Source organism: Phodopus roborovskii, unplaced genomic scaffold, assembly GCF_943737965.1.
Source record: "Phodopus roborovskii unplaced genomic scaffold, PHOROB, whole genome shotgun sequence".
NCBI lineage: Eukaryota > Metazoa > Chordata > Mammalia > Rodentia > Cricetidae > Phodopus > Phodopus roborovskii.
Window position 1 is genome coordinate 27,840,932 of NW_026126480.1, and position 18,999 is coordinate 27,859,930.

General features: G+C 46.1%; 2 protein-coding genes across 2 annotated transcripts in view; one reads left to right on the plus strand and one right to left on the minus strand.

Moving 5' to 3' along the window:
• Positions 1-1,640: 1,640 nt before the first annotated feature.
• On the minus strand, positions 1,641-15,682 carry Knop1 (lysine rich nucleolar protein 1). The gene is made up of 5 exons (XM_051192796.1): positions 15,529-15,682; positions 12,010-12,938; positions 9,929-9,997; positions 5,590-5,667; positions 1,641-2,376 (listed from the first exon to the last, which is right to left on the minus strand). Exons 1-5 carry the CDS (start codon positions 15,680-15,682, stop codon positions 2,062-2,064), a joined length of 1,545 nt encoding a protein of 514 aa, XP_051048753.1. The 3' UTR covers positions 1,641-2,061.
• Positions 15,657-18,999, plus strand: part of Iqck (IQ motif containing K) — a 112,474-nt gene continuing 109,131 nt past the window's right edge. The window contains exon 1 of the mRNA XM_051192795.1: positions 15,657-15,867. Coding sequence (XP_051048752.1) covers positions 15,657-15,867 — 211 coding nt within the window. The remainder of the gene's footprint in view (positions 15,868-18,999) is intronic.

Below are 18,999 nucleotides of genomic sequence, written 5' to 3' on the forward strand. Positions count from 1 at the left end.
GGCAGGACCTCACGGACTCAAGTGGACTGTGCAGAAATCAGCTCAGAACAAAGTGGTAGGAACTGTGACATGTGGGTGACTATGGACAAGGATATTGCTATACAGCACCAGTAAGTGGTGAGAAATGCCTGAGAGAGAAACAGCCAAGTTCAAGGTCTGTGTTGGGTCACTGACCTCCCACTTCCACATGGAGACATCAAGCAGAAGGTAAGTTCTGGGAAGGTACAAGACATGGAGAGAGGGGGGTAGGGTGGCTCAAGCCAATAAGTAGGACCAGTAGGACAGAAGCCTAGTTAACAGAACCACAGCCATTTAGTGTCCACACCTGTGAGCAGCAGAGACAAGGCTGGATTCTGAGGAGGCCCTACAGCCTTCTTTGCTCACAGACTCCAATTCTACTTATAGAGGAAGGTGAGCAAATGGAGTGCCTAAGCCAGTGCTGAGACACCACGCTTCAAATTCAAGTCCTTCAGCACTGAGACATGTCACAGATAAGAAAAAGATCTGGCTCTCACTCTTGGAATGTCAGTTACCAAGGTGTACATGGCATGAGATGACAACCCATCTATCCTCTTCCACATAGACATCATGACCCACAGGTTAAGAAACACTGGTCTAGAGGTTGGCTTAAATTCAGAATTCTGCCCCCTGAGAATGAAGGTGGCTCTTTTTTTGTATCTTCAGGGTGAATCTGAGGGAAGAGGCTTAAACAGGTTTTGCTAGCAGACATACTTGTACAGGGTTAGACGCAGTTGCTCAGGCAGTCCCACCACTGCTGGCTACATGGCAGCATGGAATACCTCAACCTCTCCCTGGCCCGAGGAACATCTCCCTTACCAAAGGGACCACACAGGACCAAACACACAGAACTGAATAAGGCATAAAAATATTCTCTAAGAGGCTGCTGGAAGTTTCTTTGGCAGTGAAAAGGGTTTTCTCCCAACTCTGGGAAACTGGGGTATTTGCAGCCTGGCATTGCTTCTGCCATCTTCCCACCAGTTCAGTTAAACAAATGCTGAGGATGGAGCTGGAAGGATAAATGTCCTGGATGAGTGCACCATCAATCCCTCCAATCCCTAACCCCGACTCGTATTTCTGCTCATGGGAGACCAGGCTTGCAATGGGATGTCTGGGTGAGGTGCCAGGCCAAGTAATAGGAAAATGTCCTTTGTGAACTTCGATGCCAGACTGCCAAAGGTTGATAGAAGAGAAAGTCATGTCATACAGATAGATCTTTGAATCTAGAGCTTGCTGTGTAGTTCAGGGTGGGGATGGTGCCTGCAGATGAAGCACCTTATTCTCTAGTCCTTCTTACATCTGACTTCACACAAGTTGTCCAGGGTGTCTCCTTTGTGAACTCACTGCTGAGGATCTCACATGGGTCCATATGCAGGATTATCTGCTGTCCAAATGCCTTGAGATCCAATAAATGCACAGAAACATCAAATGTGAGCACAGTACTCAGGTGGAAGGATGACAGCTGGGAAGCAGGCAGCTCAGAGGTGTTGTCTCCCACAGAGAAGCTTGACCACATCTGCCTGGTGCACCTCGCCTGCCTCCTGATGAGAAGGAAAGGAGACAAACTTGGTCCTTATGGAAGGCATGGCACAACAGTTGCTTTTTCTATTCACTGATCAAGTGATGCAGGGTGATGTACTCACTCTTGATGGCACTTAATGCAAGGTGACCCTGGGTAATTTATTACTTTATCCCTGAACTTAAATTGCAGCATCCATAAAATGGAGATGAGAGTAGCACCTATTCCATAATTAGGTTTAAATACATCAATACAAAGAAAACACTTTAGTCAGGGCCCTGCACAAGTCAACAACTGATAGCTATTATTACTTAAAATACTTTCACCCAAAGAGAGGTGGAAAGTTTAATATAGAAAATACGTTTTAGACACTAATACTGGCTCCTGACACACAAGCAGCTTTCACCAGCTTGTTCAAAACTCATCATGAGTGGTCCTCAGTATCTGCAGGTGCCTGATTCAAGCCAATTTGGCAGATGCAAAACTGACCAAGAAATGGAGTTTGAGGATCAGGACAATAAAGTTTAATCTTGCAACTTGATAGACTTGGAGGCGTTCCGGTCAATGTAGAAGACCTTGCTGCGGGACTCAGAGGAGAAGCCCAGGCCAGCCCCATGACTGTACTTCCAGCTCATGGCCCTGTCATAGTCCTGCTGCAGGTTCTGCTGGAGCATGTCTGAAGACTTCTTGTCCAGGGCCATGTTGGACCTGTCAGTCATGCTGGGAGGGCGGCTGAATGATGGGGACAGATGTTTAAAGCCACCCATAAGCTTCAGAAATTTCAGCTTCTGTTCTTCATTTTCAAAGCCAGCGGTGTCCCACTGGCCAAATTGGGTTCCCTAAGTAGAGAGTAAAATGTTGTCATCGCCTTTGAAGACAAACGCTTCCCTCACTCTCAGCCAAGCAATGGACTGTTTCATTCATCTAAAGCTTCACGGGATGACATTGGAAGTCAAGAGGACTCCCAGTGAATGACAATGACCACCCTGAGAGCCCATCATTGACTTCTAACAAGTGCATCACTGCACTCCAAGTTAGTTCAAGCTTTACTTTCTCTCAACAAATGGTGACATCAAGAAACTTCACCTCACTCCATACATCACACACCATACCTCAAAACACAAGCACATCTTACCTGACTTTGTAACACATTTTAACCTTTCTGTAGTCCAACTTGTGTTTTGCGTGTGTGTTCATATACAATGTATGTTCACATGTGTGGAGGTCAGAGGACAACCTCAGGGGTTGGTCCTTGTCTACCACCTTATTTGAGACAAGATCGCAATTGATTTTTCTGTTGCACATGCTTGGATGGCCGAGCTTCCAGAGATCCTCCTGTATAGCCTGTGATCCCAATAAACTAATTTACTCAGCAAGTTTGACTTTGATGGTATCATTACTTTGGTGTGACATCAGTTCCTATATGGGATAAGTAGAAGTTTGGCTGTACATCCATAGATCTGTGTCATACAACAGACTCCTAGCACCTCACAGGAGTGCTGGGATCACAGACACTTGTGCTGTATGTCTGGCTTTCATGGGGATTGAAACTTAGATCTTCATGCTTGCTTGAGTGGTAAGTGCTTTAAGCACCAAGTAACCTCCCTCACCCTTTTCCTCACCTTCCTGCAGCACAGAGCACATCTCCCTCCCCTCAGCCTCAACATAGCAAAGCTGCCTCACAACACAGCACACACAAGCCAGGTACTCCTGACAACAGGAGTAGAGTCAAGGAACCAGAGGTGCTGCATTTATCACCAGTATACAGATGCCCCTTGTGCTAGAAAATATGAGCAGTCTCCAAGACCCACTCCACCCCGTAAGGTCTGTAAAAAGGACAGGAAGCCCAGGTCCCAAAGACTGTGACGCTGAATTATGCAACTTGGGATGGAGCCCCACTTCTATGGCTGATCAAGTAATAACCACTCTCCCTGAGCCTCAAAGTCATCCTCCAATGGGCTAACACCCTCACACAGCATGGAGAGAACTGAGTCAGACTTTATGCCAAAGCCCCAGCATATCTTAGTTCACTTCTCACCACTTGACTTCTGACCTCCACATGGCCTGGGAGCCAAATGCCAGCTTAGCACTCATTTCTAGGTTGGTGTTGGGGGAACAATCAGAACAGATGTCACCACAACTGTCCTAGACGAACTGGTGACATTCTCTTAGCCTCATGTGACCCACATAAGTGTGGCTTCCTAGGAAGCAGTTTCTAAGGCAGATGCTGCCTGTGACACCAGTTAGATCTAAGCCAATAACCTGGCAAGCTGGTTCTTCTAGGACTGCTGGTCCTGTCAGTCTGGAATCCCCACCAAAGCAATGGAATTTCCATAAGTGGGTAACCAAGGTCCTATAAGGCAAGGATACCCAGCTGGCCTCAGGACCAGCAGGCAGCCAGATTACTAAAGGATGGTGCCCAGAGCACTGGTTGAATGATGTGACCGTGTCTCTTGGTCTACTTATTCAACCTGCTGTACTATCAGCTCTGCTCAGCTTAAGAGTTGAGAGAGAAAGAAGATACCTAATAAAACTCCAGGGCTGGAGATGTGGCTCAGTTGGTAAAGTGCTTACCTAGCATGCACAAAGCCCTGGGTTCTATCTCTGGCAATGTATAAACCAGGTCTAGTATGCATACATGGAATCACAGTAGTTGGGAGGTACTGGCAGGATTAGTTTAAGCAGTTCATGTTTGCCTACACAGTGAGTATGAGAGGCTACTTGAAACCCTATCTAAACGACAAAAAAAAAAAAAAAAAAAAACTATTCCATCCCCTGGCCTGGGGCCATAAGAAGAGCCCCATTTCATAGGAATGGAAGCTTCTCCAATGAGAAGACACTAGAGAGTGGCAGTCAGTAACTGGCCTCAGGCCTTCTATCCAAATCAATGCTATCTGTTAAGCAGGAGGCTAAGTACAGAGCAGGCAGACTGGCCCTCCCCAAGGATAGCCCTTTCCTTTCCCCAACCCTCCAAATTCACTCCAGTACCAAGTTCATGGCCAGGCCTCCCAAACACATTATAAAATTTTCTATTCTACCTCCTAATCCCCTTCCTATACTTACACTCTACAGTGGCTCCCTTAGGTCACTTGCCCAGTAGAAATGTCCCTGTGGTCCTAGAGTCGACTGCTGTAGTTCCTGCTACCCTGTCACCAGCCTGCCTGCTACCCTGTCACCAGCCTGAGTCCATTCTCACTTTTGGGCCCTGCACTTGTCACTACCCTGCATGCTAAGGACTGGTACCACCACACTCAGGGTCTTAGGATAGGTGTCACCTGCCCTGAGAAGCCTCACTTCTAATCACCTAGTACAGCGTATCACCGCCGACAGTCAATCCCTCCAGGCCCTAGACCAGTGGTTTTCAACCTTCATAATACTATGGCCCTTTAACAAAGTTCCTCATGTTAAGATGACCCCCCCCCCAACCATAAAATTATTTTCGTTACTACATAAATAATTTTGCTACTGTTATGAGTTGTAATACAAATATCTATGTTTTCCAAAGGACTTAGGCAACTCCTGTGAAAGGGTCATTTGACCCCCAGGGGGGTTGTGATCCACAGGTTGAGAGCCACTGTACCAGACAGACTAAGATGATGAGGGTCCTGTGTATCTCCACACCCCACACAGTTCGAGCATAGGGTGGATGCCTAGGGGCTGAGGTTAGGCAGCTGACCGAGGGCAGAAAGGTGGTGCTATGGTCAGGCCCAACAACCTATGTGGCTAAGTCCATAGCTCTCATATCTCCCACCTGGCCTATTTTCTCAGGAAAGGTCTTAGGACTTGGAAAAGACTTACAGATCTAGAGTCTTAAGAGGCCTTCCACGCTTCCTGCATGCTCCAAGCAACCCTCTATGGGCACTTCTCATAGCTACAAAGAGCTGTGATTAGTCTACAGGTCACCCCATCATCCACAATGAAGTCTAGGTGGAACATCTCCAGCTTCCTAGCAGGAGACCAGGACTTCTTTAGAGGAAGTGAAGTTGGCTCAGACCAATTCTGTGCATGTCCACCTTAGATTTTGGATGTCAAGCCCACCACAGCAAACCCACCGTCCACTTCTTGGGTTCTGAAGCCTCTGTCTTGCCCGACTCACGGTCAATCTCTTCTTGCAAGGCCTTCCGCCTCACCTATGCAAGGACAAATGAAGAGGGTAATGAGACCCAGAATATTAATGCTTTCTATAAATAAGGCAGAAACAAGGTGGAATCCCAGCAATGCTAACCCACTGTGCAGCCTTGTAAAACTGACCTAACCTTTCTGATCAATGAATTATTTATCTGCAGAAGCTGAAAAGCTCTAGAAGCTTGTGGTCATGGAAGAAGCAGAAGCTTTGTAGCAGAACACTGGGCATTCCCAGGCTAGGCCAGCTAAAGGTCTCTCAGCGGCCCATAGTGTAATGGGCACTCCCGGGCTAGGCCTGCTCAGGGTCTCTGCCAGCACTCCAGCAGCCCACAGTACAGCCAAGAGACAGGACCTAGGAGAATGGAAGCCCCATGGTCGGCCCCTCTGCATGCTGTCCTGGGCCTCTATAGCATTCCTGGCCCTGCAGGGAGGTTAGAAACTGCCTGGAGGCCAGAGGTCCAGGCCTAACCTGGAGAGAGGCTCTAGTAACATCACTCTTCTGGTTCTTCGCTTAGCCACAACATGCATCACTGTCTCCAAGTGTAGCTCCCCCACACCCACTGCATTACAGCAGGTTTGGCACATCACTGTCTCTTCTGGGTGGTCCTCCTCAGGCCCTACCTATTATAAATAGAGCCTCCACCTTCCTTTCTCTCCTAAAGTGAAGATGAGGACCTTTGAGGCAGGATTATCCAATCTGTTTACAGTGCTGTCTCAGCAGGCACCATGGGGACCAGCTGCATCTATCTGGACTTCTGACCCCTTTCAAAACACCCTCCCCTTGGTCTCTACAGCTACCTGTAAAGACCCATGCTGATTCACAGAAGAGAGGGGTTGGCAGCCAGTGAACCATGGACTAACACCAGGCCCCCACTGATGGGAGATGTCATTCTGTAAATATGTTTCTCTTATTGGTTAATGAATAAAGCACTGTTGGCCAATAGGAAAGCAAGATAGGCAGGACTAGGAAACTAGGAGGAGAGAGGAAGTAGGAGGGAGGAGATTCAAGATGGTGGACTGACAGAGAGAATGCCAGCCTCTCTCTCTGGTAAAATGAGACCATGTGGAAGTACTTAGATTAATAGAAATGGGATAATATTTAAGACAGAGCTAGCCGATAAGAAACTAGTAACTGGCCAACAGAATTATATCTAATACAGAGTCTCTGTGTGATATTTGGGGCTGGAGTGGCTATGGGACCAGACCGGTGGGAAAAACCTACATAACATAATGGCACCTTCAACATGGCTAATAAGAACTTCCACTTACAGCTTAAGAAAAGCTTAAGAAAGGATTTTAGAAACAAAAGAACAAAGACAAGCAAGACTTCTTGGTAGCAGCATTTTTCTTGGTTGAACCTGTTTTGCTAGAGCAGAGACTTGTGCGGCTCCTTTAAGGGAGATTTCCTGACTCAGCATAAGTGGCAAAAAACCCCCAACCAACCAACCAAACAAACAAAAAAACCCAGCAATGATGTGAATAAGAGCTGGCAGTGGCAGTAACCACATCTCTAAGCTGGCAACATGTTGCAGCGTAGACCAAGGCAGTGAGCATAGCTCTCAGTTCTGGCGGTAAAAGTACCCGCTGCCATCTTTGATAGACTGAGGCTAACATAGCTATGACTTTCATTTTAGCAATGTTGTTGTTTACCAGATAAAAGACTCATGGCCACAAAAGGATAAAAGATTTAGAGTAAAGACAGATCACATTAAGAAAAACCTCTAAAGGTTTACGGTGTGTTTTAAAATATACGTAGGCTTGGGAGAGAAAAAGAAACAAGATAAAGTGATTAAAAAAAAAATAGAAAGAAAGAGAGTAGCTGGGTGTGATGGCATGTGCCTTTAATTCCAGCACTGGCAGACAGAGGCAAGAAGATCTCTGTGATTTCAAAGTAAACCTGGTATACAGAGTTAATTCCAGGACAGATAAAAGTTACACAGAGAAACCCTGTCTCAAAAATGAATTAAAAAAAAAAAAAATAGAGGAATAAAGCCCCATAAAGATGGAAAGCACAAAAAGAGTGTGGATACTATATGCTGTTCTGATATCTTTATATTATTTGACTGCTGAGGAAATAGCAACAACTGTCAAAAGAAATGCTGCTGGATTAATTCAATTTATATATTTTAAAAATGCTTTGACTCCAAAATTGAAGTCTAAGGACAGGTTACTGGGGAAAAGGATTTCTATTTTTGTTTCCACAGACTATTTTTGTTTCCTTCCAGACTAATGTGGTTTGATCAAGCCAGATCCCCTGAAACAGCATCCCAGGTGATCCAACAGTCAAAACAGTTGGGAAGAGGCAGCCTTGCAGACTACTATAGCCAGTATAGCCAGGATTTCTGCATCTTCTTAGGATCCCCATGACAGCGCCCCCTATCAGTAGGAAGCAGTTTGGAAAAAATGATGCCCAAATTCCCAAATGCTGTCTGTTTTCATTTAAATGGGGTTGATTATAAATAGTTAATGACCACAACCAATCTTCTTAAAGGTAAAAAGGGAATTATGGTATAGATATGAATACTTTGTTTTGGAATGGATTTTCAGTTATTGATACAAATTTAAGGTCAATTTTGTGATATGTATATTTCTCCTGTTTTATATAGCTCATTAAAATGTATAATTTAGTACAGATTATAGATCTATAATAGTCAAAACTTAGAGTAAAGTTAGTTAGGTTTTCAAGATGTATTTAAAATGTATTTGAGATAAATAGGCATTCTTCAAACCTTTCAAAGACCTACAGAATATTAAATACAGGCATTTAAAATGGTTTAGGATTTTTCTTGACAATGAGGCACAACTGCTCCTGGCAACACCAACTGTGTCAGAAAGGAAGATGGACATCAAAGAAACTCGTTATGGAGTTTGCTTCCAATGTGGCAAGACTAGCCATTTGGGCAAGATACTGCTTTTTTCTGGATTGTTTGACTTTATGCTGTATAAACTGGACATGCAGGACCCACAGAAAAGTGACTGCTGATACAAGATGGACATTGCTATAGGGTTCCTGCTTCATGGAAGAAGAGTCTGCTAGACATTCTGCAGGACACAGAAAAAAGTGACTGACAAACTGCCAATCAGATGGACAGTTTAAAGTTTCCTGCTTTGCTTGAGGAGTCTGTCAGACACACATGGCCTATAGGAACATTACAGAAGAACTTTGGGTGACTGACCAGGTGAGTTGTCTCTGTCATTTCTAGAGTTTATATATTCTTCTTCTGTGGTCTTTGATGGAGTTGAAGACAGTTATGGTTATAGTTTTCCTTAGTTAGGATTCAAGATAAGTTACATATAGGACTTTAGACTCACAAAGATAGGATAGATGATGAAATATTTTCTTTAAATCTTGCTAAATGTTAATGGACTAAATATTGTTAACTTGGTTCTTATTTGATAACTGTCTTGTTATATATTTTGCTATGTTAAGGTTAAAACCCTTCTTTTTATTTAGACAGAAAAGAGATGATGGGAGATTTCATTCTGTAAATATGTTTCTATTATTGGTTAATGAATAAAGCATCATTGGCCAATAGGAAAGCAAGATAGGTGGGACGAGGAGACTAGGAAGAGAGAGGAGGTAGTAGGGAGGAGATCCAAGATGGAGGACGGAGATCAGAATGCCAGCCCCTCTCTCCGGTAAGATAAGACCACATGGATGTACTTAGATTGATAGAAATGGGTTAATATTTAAGACAGAGCTAGCCCATAAGAAATTAGTAACTGGACAACAGAATTATATCAAATACAGAGTCTCAGTGTATTTTTTGGGGCTGGTGAGGCGGTGGATCCAGACTGGTAAGGAAAAACAACTCATAACACCCCACAGCTCCTAAGTCCTGCCATGCCCTAGGGTCAAGAAACATAAAAACATCCCATCTCCACAAAAATCTAAATCTCACACAGGAATCTGTGCATCACAGACTGGAAACTAGTCTCTAAGATCTCTCTCTCTCTCTCTCTCTCTCTCTCTCTCAAACTCCTCCTTAGTGGAGACATCCCATAGGTGTGGCTGGGCACATGTACCTACTCTAGCTACAGGGTCATAGGATCCCATTGTTCTGACACCTTGCAATGGTCTACATGGGAGAGCCTGTCAGAAATAATCACAGCAGCCAGAGGTGCAGGAGGTGTGCCATGGAATTGGCCAAGAGGCCTCGGGAGACCCTAGTCCCTCTGAGTCCAGGAATTTATGGCCTGATGAGCGCTGAAGGTTCCCAGGAGTGACAAGAGGCAAGGGAAGGCATGGGACAGGCTGGGCCATACCTGATCTATGCAAGCCTCATCCATGTTGCCTTTCTTTTCCAGTACCACCTCTAGGTCTGTGTCCGACTCCTGCAGGGAAGGCAGGCAGGTATTAACTCAGGTAAGCCGTGATTGCCCCAGCCCCAGCAGCCCACTGAGTAAAGTCATATGATCTAGGAAAACCGGGAAAGCACAGCAGCACTAGCTTCTGCCACCCAGACAGAACCTCAGCCAACAAAGCCTTGTTCACTTTCCCTTTCATGCATCTCCCTAGCCTAATGACAGATGAAGAAGCTGAGGCTCAGCAAGTTAAAGGAACTTACAACCAGGTTACCCTGCAGCTCAGTGACATAGCTAACTCCAATCCAGGTCTCCTGATTCAATGGCTGGTGTGCAACCCTGGTTTGCTGATGGCCCAGGAGGGGTCTCCCCAACCTTTTCTATCCAGCTCCTCGGGGTACCCTCTAATTGCAAGTCAGACCAGGGGCAGTCCTTGGTCCACCATGAATGAAAACTGCCAACAGCTTTTGCATTCTTGTTTTAGAATGCTGTGTTCGGCCTAAGTGTCATGCATGTGTATATGAAATGCCTAGGGGAGGGAGGCTTTCCTTACCTCTCCTTACACCATTATTCTTGGCCTGGCCTGTGGGACTCAGGAAACTGTGTGGGCTGTCTGGAAGATGTGAGGCAGAGGGGATAACTTCCCCTGGTCGCCTTGGGGAAAGTGGTCCTAAAATTAACTGGAACTAGCTTTAAACCTCTGGGCTCCTGTCATCCTGAATTTTGTGTGTTGCATGCACATGCATGCACACAGTTGGAAGCCAATTAGGGTCTTCTTCTGTAACTTTCTTCTTCATTGCCTTGAGATGAAGGTCTGTGAAAGGACCAGAAGCTAGCTAGCTCTTAGAACCTTCCTTCCCACTAGTGCTGAGGTCACAGACACACAATGCCATATACAGATTTCAGGTGGCTACTGGGGATTTGAACTCAGGTCCTAATGTTTAAAGAGCAAGCACTCTTACCCATTAAATTATCTCTCTAGTTCTGAGTTTCTGAATAAAGAGGAGCAGTAGGGTCAGCTTAGCAGTATGCCTGATTGACTTAAGTTTACCCAGGACTCATATAATGGAAAGAACAGTCTTCCTCAAACTGTCTTCTGATTTCTACAGAAGAGCCATGTGTGGTCAAACAGAGCCTACTGTATGAGGATAAAGCTGGGAGAATTCCAGTAGCCAGAAGCACCCTGTAGGCCCCAACATGGAGCCATCCCATCATCTGAACCCCATCTGGGAAAGCAGATGCAGGCCAACAATGTCTTGCTGGTGGCCCTATCTCCCAAGGTACTCCTCAGTAAATGCCTATCATCACTCATAGGAGGGAGGGCCACAGGATAATGGTTGGCTGCTGAGACACTGGCTTTTGGGAAAGGACACAATGGCATCTCCTGACACATTCATGGATCTCCTGAGCCAGAAGCAACACTAGCTGGGTATGAGCCCCAAATCTACCTGATCCCAGCTGGGCGACCTCAGACAAATTCCTTTCAGCCTCATATTGTCCTTGTCTGTGAGTTGGAAGAAGCAGGATAGCTTCCCCACCAGACTTGTGGGTGAAGTCCGAGCTCAGAGCACCAGGAACACTATGTAATCTCTATAGCCTGTAGCTATAGAAGTACCAGGCTATCTCAAACTATCAGGCTTTGGATGTAGCCAGCAAGTGAAAGGACAAAAGACATAAGATATTCATGTAAAAAAAAAAAAAAAACCGATTCCCATTTATTGATGGTGAAGGGAACCCCGTTCTACTGGTGATGCTTCAGGAGCCCTTGGACCCTGTTTACTTAAAAAAGACAATTCCTATCATTTTCTAGTACACAGTAACACACCCACACCCAGAAATGCTGGGGTTCTGTCAGATAATGCTCAAGTGCCCAGTTTATACTTAACAGAAAACTCCTATCCTTTTCTAGCACATATTAATTAACAGATACACAATCACACACACACAAACGATGCTGGGGTTCCATCACCTAATGCACAAGTGCCTGTGCATATAGGCACTTGTACGGGCAACCCCACCCTCAAGCCCCAAGTAAACCCTACCTCTTCTTCCTCCTGCCAGGGGTTTTCCTTTACCCCACTCTCTTTCCTCTTCTTTTTCTTCCTTTTCACAGCCAGCCCTTCACCATCTGGCTTTTCCACTTTTGTCTTGGTTTTCACCTTCTTTTTCCCAGGGGCCTTTGGGTTCTCTATCGGGATGTACTCCAAAGCTTCACTTTTGATTGACTTCTTACTTCCTTTCTTCATGCTGCTCTCCATGGAGAGCTTGGAGTGGACTGGGAGGATGTCTCCCTCTTGGTGGGTCTTCTTTTTCTTCTTCTTCATGCTGTGCTCTCGGGAGCTCCCCTGCTTCCTTTTCTGCCCCAAGGCTGCCTGCTCTTCAGCATCCTTCCTCCCTGAGCAGGGGCGCAGAGCATCCCCAGCCTCACAGAGCCAAGAGTCCTGGGGAGGAAAGGCTTCCATGTCCAGAACCTTTTTTTCCTTCCGGTGTTTTTTGGACTTCTTACTGGCTTTGCTTACCTCCTCAGCATGCTTGGGGTCTGGGGAGGTCTTCAGATGTGAGGTTTGGGAGACTGCCTGTGGTAAGGACTTCCTCCTCTTCTTTTTCTTCTCTCCACTGAAGCATTCTGCTGACCGGTCAAGGACCTGCCTTCTAGGGCTGGGGGACTTTTTCTGTCCTGCCCGTGCAGCCTGAGGCTGCAGGCGTGCCTCTAAGTGAGCACTAGGGTACTTTTTTTTCTTCTTCCTCTTGCCTGGTGACATCTCAGGGACGTGTCCTTCACCCACATTATTAGAGGGGGATATGGCCCTTGGAGAAGAAACATCCACAAAATAATCATTACTGTTTAGGACTGAGTACTGAGTCTCTGGTTCTACGACCTCTGTAGCCACCACCTTCTTTTTCTTCTTCTTCTTCTTCTTCTCTGGGGGCCGTGGGACCAGGTCTCCTTTCTGAGTCTTGGTGACCATTCCTGAGGACAACAACAGGAATAAAGCAATTTATCATTTTACCCAGTCCCAGCGTGGTCCTGAAGTGGACAGTTTAATATTCGAGGGGATGGGGAAAACAGTCCCTATTCATTGTGAACAAGAGGAAAGACATTCAAATACATGAAGTATAAATCCAAATGGCCCTTCCTTCAAACCCAACTACTTGATCACCTAACCTCTCTGATTGTCAGTTGTCTTTTCTGGGTGGAAAAAACAGATCCATCCTTGAAGAGGTACTGGAGAACCTCCAGAAAAGGCTTTAAAAGGCTTTGAGCATTATTGAGACCTTTTTCACATTTTTCTGAAATCCCCAGACCCAAACTCAACAGATGGGTTAGGGTTAGGGTTAGGCCTACCCAAGCCAGCACTGCAGGAGCCAACTGTGATCAAGCTATTGGCTGGTCCCAGGGGTTTCCCTCTTACCAGATGTTGCAAGGAGAAATTCCAAGCAGCCCTCCTTGCTGACTCCCACCAGATCCAATAAAGAGGCACAGTTAAGTCAACCCCTTCTTGCTAAGCAGGAATGAACCCCCCCCACCCCCCAACACACACACACACACACACACACACACACACACACACACACACACCCCTACACCTACCTTTTACCAGTGTACAGTGAGACAAGCCTCAGCCAGGACTCCAAACATTTGGGTCAAATGGAAACACTGGTATTCTCTTTTTGCCTTATACCACTGGCTTCTCTGGACCTCAGTTTTACCACCACATAAAGGCTAAGCCAGAAGGTACTGCAGACTGCCTCAGTCTGCAAGCCCGTTTCACTGTTTTCAATTTCAAAGTGATTGCTAAGAATTAATGAGTGGCAGTAACACCTAGAAACCTTGATTACCTCGGTTTCCTCAGGAAAACAGAAGTACTTATGACAAACAGCTGGAGGTCTCAATAAATAGATTTCACTAGTCATCAATGGTTGCTGCTACTCCTGGGACTAAGGAGACTCTAGAGACAAAACACCAGAGACTTCTAAGGGGGGAAGTGGAAATTAGGAGTCCAGGAGCAACTCCATCCTGCAGCACTTGGCTTTGAGCTCACAGGGTCCACACAGGACTCAGGTCATTCCTCACACTTCAAAGATCTAGGCCAAGCTTGAGCTACAGTTCAAGTCCATTCACATCTTGCTCTAGGGTTACATGGACATTTCTGTTAATAATAGCTAAACCCATGCATTCATCCCAGTCTACCCTATTGCCTGATGCATCCTGGAGCTGCTCAGTGCTTGGCCTGTAGCAGGTTGCTAAATTCAGGATTAGAAAGGTCACACGACAAGCTTGTCTGTTAGGGCTTCTACTGCTGTGATAAAACACATGACTGACAGCAACTTACGGAGAGGATTTCTTTCATCTTACACTTCATGGAGAAGTCATGGCAGGAACCAAAGGCCAGAAGTGAATCAGATGCTATGGGGCAATGCTGCTTACTGGTTTGCTCCTCATGGCTAACTCAGCCTGCTTTCTCAGGCAACTCAAGACCACCTCCAAGGTGTGGCATTACCCAGTGGGCTGGGCCCTCCCACATCAATCATTAATCAAACAAATGCTCCAAAGACTTGCCTATAGATCAATCTTATGGAAACATTTTCTCGACTATGAGTTCCTCTTCTCAAATGACTCGTGTCAAGTTGACATACAACTAACCATCACACTGTATCCAGTCGTCAAGAAAGTGAACATGATTTTCTAGCTTGAGCCATAGAAGGATGGTTGTGTCAACCCTTTAGACAAAAGTGGAGGGGTGACTGGGCAGGTGCCTTGATACACCCACAGAACAGGTGTTATGTACAGGTCTGAGGTAAAGGTATTGACTCTGGCCAACATGGAAAACAGGACTACAGGAATGGTAATTAAGCAGGGAACAGACTGGGCCTCAAGACATAATTTTAGAGGACAGAGGATGGGAACTTACACGAGACAAAAAGATGCAAGCCCTAGAGGGCGGTATCAAGTAAGACCAAGATGCTACAGGATTGGGGGTAGTGTTCAAGAGAGGTGATTTGGATTTTTAAAAAAAAAAAAAAAAAAAAAAAAAAAGTTCCAGGAGTCAGCTTAACCGACTTTTCAACTCTACCACTCAGCACCCTGTAACATCCTCCTTCCCAGCTCTGTTAACTCTCGTCAGATGTGGAAACGAACCTACATTGCATCACCTAGAAACACATGCTTTCTTCAAAAGCGTTTTGTTTTTGAGGCAAAGGTTGGCTACACCACAGGGCTGGTTTGCAACTCGTGTTCTTCCTGCCTCAGCAGCCAGCGTGCTGGAATTATAAACGTGGGCAAAAATGCCCGGTCTTAATTCATTTTTAAATTCCCGCGGTAACCCTCAGGCAGAGCTGAGACCTCGGAGATGTTATCACCAGGACTCAAAGTCAGCAAGCGGCAAAACACGGATTCGAAACCAGGAATGTGTTGTCCTCACCAGCCGCAGGCTCCCGACTTAAAAACTTGGAGAGAAACCGAGGACTGCGGGCAAGTTTGGGGGTGACTTATCTTTGTTCCTCCTCATCCTCGCCACACAGGCCCCACTCCAGAGCCCGCCCGCGCCACCCACACTCACCTGGTCCACCCGCAGGCCAAGCCTCCCCACGTGAGCGCCCGCGCCGCCGCGACCCGGAAGTAATTTTTGCGCTTTTGGTCCGCCCCCGGGAGGGCCGTCTTCTTCCGGGTCGTGGCCTCACGTTGCCCATGGTTGCTGTGGAAACCGCGAGCATGGCGGCGCCCAGACAGGTGTCCAACCGCAGCGTTCAGCGCGAGGAGGCGGGAGGTTCCGTGGACTCGGCGGTCGCTACGCGGACGCCAGTGCCCGCCGTGTGGCCCTGGTCCCTAGAAAGGCTCGTGTCGCCCGCGCAGGTCGCTGAGCCGCCGGGAAAGAACCTGTGGGAACAGATCTGCGAGGGTAGGCGGCCACCGCTGGTCGGGCCAGGCGGGACGCGGGCGGGACCCGCGGGGACGCGCGTTCCGAACCTCTGTGCGCCAGGCGGGTGACGCGCGCTAGCTAATTAGTCTCGGGCCCACACGCGAAGAAGCAGGCTGGCGGCTGTCTGGATTCCGGTGCGACCACAGGCAACAGGCATGCAGGAGGAAGCCGAGTCAGAGAGTAGCGTGGCGTGGAGCTTCTGGGTGGAGACCGGACCACACGCAGAGCTTCCGATTGGGAACAGGGAATGGGCTCTGTAGACTGGTCCAGGTAATTCCTGTGTAGGGAGACAGTAGCCCATTTGGGGAATACTTTGATGTGGACAAATGGGTTTTGATGTCTTCTTGACCCAAACCTTTCTGAACTCCCACAAACACAGGCAAGCTCACTTGTTCCTTTGTAGCCCACGTACCTTGGTCGTGGGGCCCTGTGTTAGTCATCTAGTGGGCATAACAATGGTCGGTACGTCGTGATGTTGGGAGACTGAACCACGTAGCCACAGGCCTTGGTTACGAGAATAGTGTTAGTTTTCCTTCATTCCAAAGTCAAAGTCAAAGACACAGATTCATTCCTAATCATTCTCACTCTTTCCCAGTCCCTTCTTGCCCTCTCCCTTTCCTTGATTTGTACTGAAGGCTGGCCTCCAGCTCAAAATACTCCTGCCTTAGCCTCCCAACTACTGGAAGATTTTCATTCTTGTTACATTGACTGTCAAATACAGTACTAATAGAACCTTCAATACTCGGCGGTTTTAAATGTGTTTGACAGAATTGAAGAACCAATTTTCTTACTTTATTTCATTTAAATAAATTTAAATAGCAATCTACAGCTGTTGCATGGAATAGTTCCAGGTCAGTAAACATTTATTGACTGGAAACGGTGAATTTGCTAGTGTATAAAGTGAAGAGAGGTGAGTTGGAAGGAATGAAGAATAGAGAGGAAAAAGAGAGTTGTAGGATCAGAATCAGTACCCACTAAAACCATCTACTTAACCCCATTAGGGCTTGAATCCTTCTTCAGTGTAACACTAGCTCGAGAGAAAAATGTTTCATTTTGATGTTCTTTAAGTTCCACCCTTAGGGTCCTTACTTGAGGAACTAATCTATAGCAATGTTTGAGTGTCCTTATATTGTTGGCTTTTATCCAGAAAATTCACTTTTCCAGGCCAATAGTTCTTCATAGTACAGTTTCAAACTGCATCGTGTAGTTTGTTTCTTTTCTCATTGCTGTGATTAAAAATCCCTGACAAGAGCCAGGCAGTGGTGGCTGGCGAATGTCTTTAATCCCATCACTCGAGAGGCAGAGGCAGGTGGATCTCTGTGAGTTCAGGTCAGAGAAACCATGTCTCAAAAAAAAAAAAAAAAAAAAAAAAAAAATCCCTGACAAATGCAACTCAAAGCAGGGTTTGTTTGGGCTCACAATGTGAGGGTGCAGTATGAAGGTGATAGGGGCCAAAGAAAAATACCCTGACTTAGGAACTTGAAATAGCACCAATCCTGGGGGGGGGTCCCTGAACACAAAACCCTACCAATCCCTGAGCATGGATTCCCACCCTTCCCTGAGCAGCCCCCCCCCAAGCACTAAATTCCACTAATTCCAAGCCACCCTGGAAAGCTCTGTCCCACCCCACAAGGAACCATTGAAGCAGAGGTAGCCGCCCTCCTGGATTCTTCCTTCACAATAAAGCTCTTGAGTGAGATTGCTTGTGCTGTGTGGCATTTTCACTGGACCTTTTGCTGGGGAAACTTTCCCTTAAGTGGACCAGAACTGTAGCATGCTGTGGAATACTCCTTCTGTACACTGTTAAGATGTGTTGCTCTCATTGTTAGTGAAAGGCTGATTGAGGCAGGATATGGTGGCACGTGCCTTTAATCCCAGCACTAGGAAGGCAGAGGCAATTGGATCTCTGTGAGTTCGAGGCCAGCCTGGTCTACAGAGCTAGTTCCAGGACAGGTTCCAAAGCAATACAGAGAAACCCTGGGGGGGGGGGGCTGATTGGTGGATGGCTAGGCAAGGTTTTCCCGGCAGAGAGAATGATGCAGTCAGGGGATACCATGAAATATAGAGCGAGCAAGATAGGAAATATGTAAATAAACAAGCCTTGGGCAGCAGCACAAAAATTAATAGAAATGGGTTAATTTAAGTTATAAGAGTGAGCTAAAACCGAGCCCAAGATATTGACCAAGCATTTATAATTAATATTAACTCTCTGTGATTATTTGGGGAGTGCTGGTGGAACAGCTGGATTTTGAAATAATCAATACATAAATGTTGATAAAGAAAATTGCTTTGCCTTCTGTTGTGGAATCGGTTTCTTTGAGGCTGTCATATCTGGGTAAAATCAGGGGCAAAGGGTTTCAGTGCTCTCTAATAAACAAGTGAATTGATGACACAAAGTAATAGCTGTTGAGCAATGAGGTGGTGATGATAGGTTCCATCTATGGCCACCATGCTTTCAACCTAGATTACTGTTCTAGTTATTTTTCTTGTGCTGTGATAAAAACACTGACCAAAGGCAACTTGAGGAAGAAAGGGTTTATTTTAGCATATAGCTTCTAGTCCACAATTGAAGGAAGCCAAGACAGGAACTCAAAGCAGGAACCTGAAGCAGAGTCTATGGAAAATGATACTGGCTACCCACCCCCCCCAGGCTGTGGTTAAGCCAGCTCTCCTTATGTAAACCAGGGTCATCTGCCCAGTGCTCATATTGCCCACATCAATGAACAATCAAGAAAATTCCCACAGACATGTACTCAGGCCAGAGTGTTTGAAACAGTCCCCCAGTTGAGATTCCCTCAGATGACTCTGTGTCAACTTGAGAGCTGAAGCTAACTGGAAGAATTAACTAAACCTAATTCTTACACATATAAATAATGTAGTTTTGTATATTAAGAACATATGGAGCATATGCAACTAATTCTTAGGGAAGCATGGAGCTGGGTGTAGTGGTGCACATCTGTAATCCTAGCACTCAAGGGGCTGAAACTGGAAGATCCAGCATTTGAGGCCAGCCTGAGCTATAAAATCTCTCCAAAGAGCCAAGAAAAAGGAGGGTGTGTGTGTGGGGGGGGGGATATAGTTCTGGTAATCTTATCCCTGAAGTTAGTTATT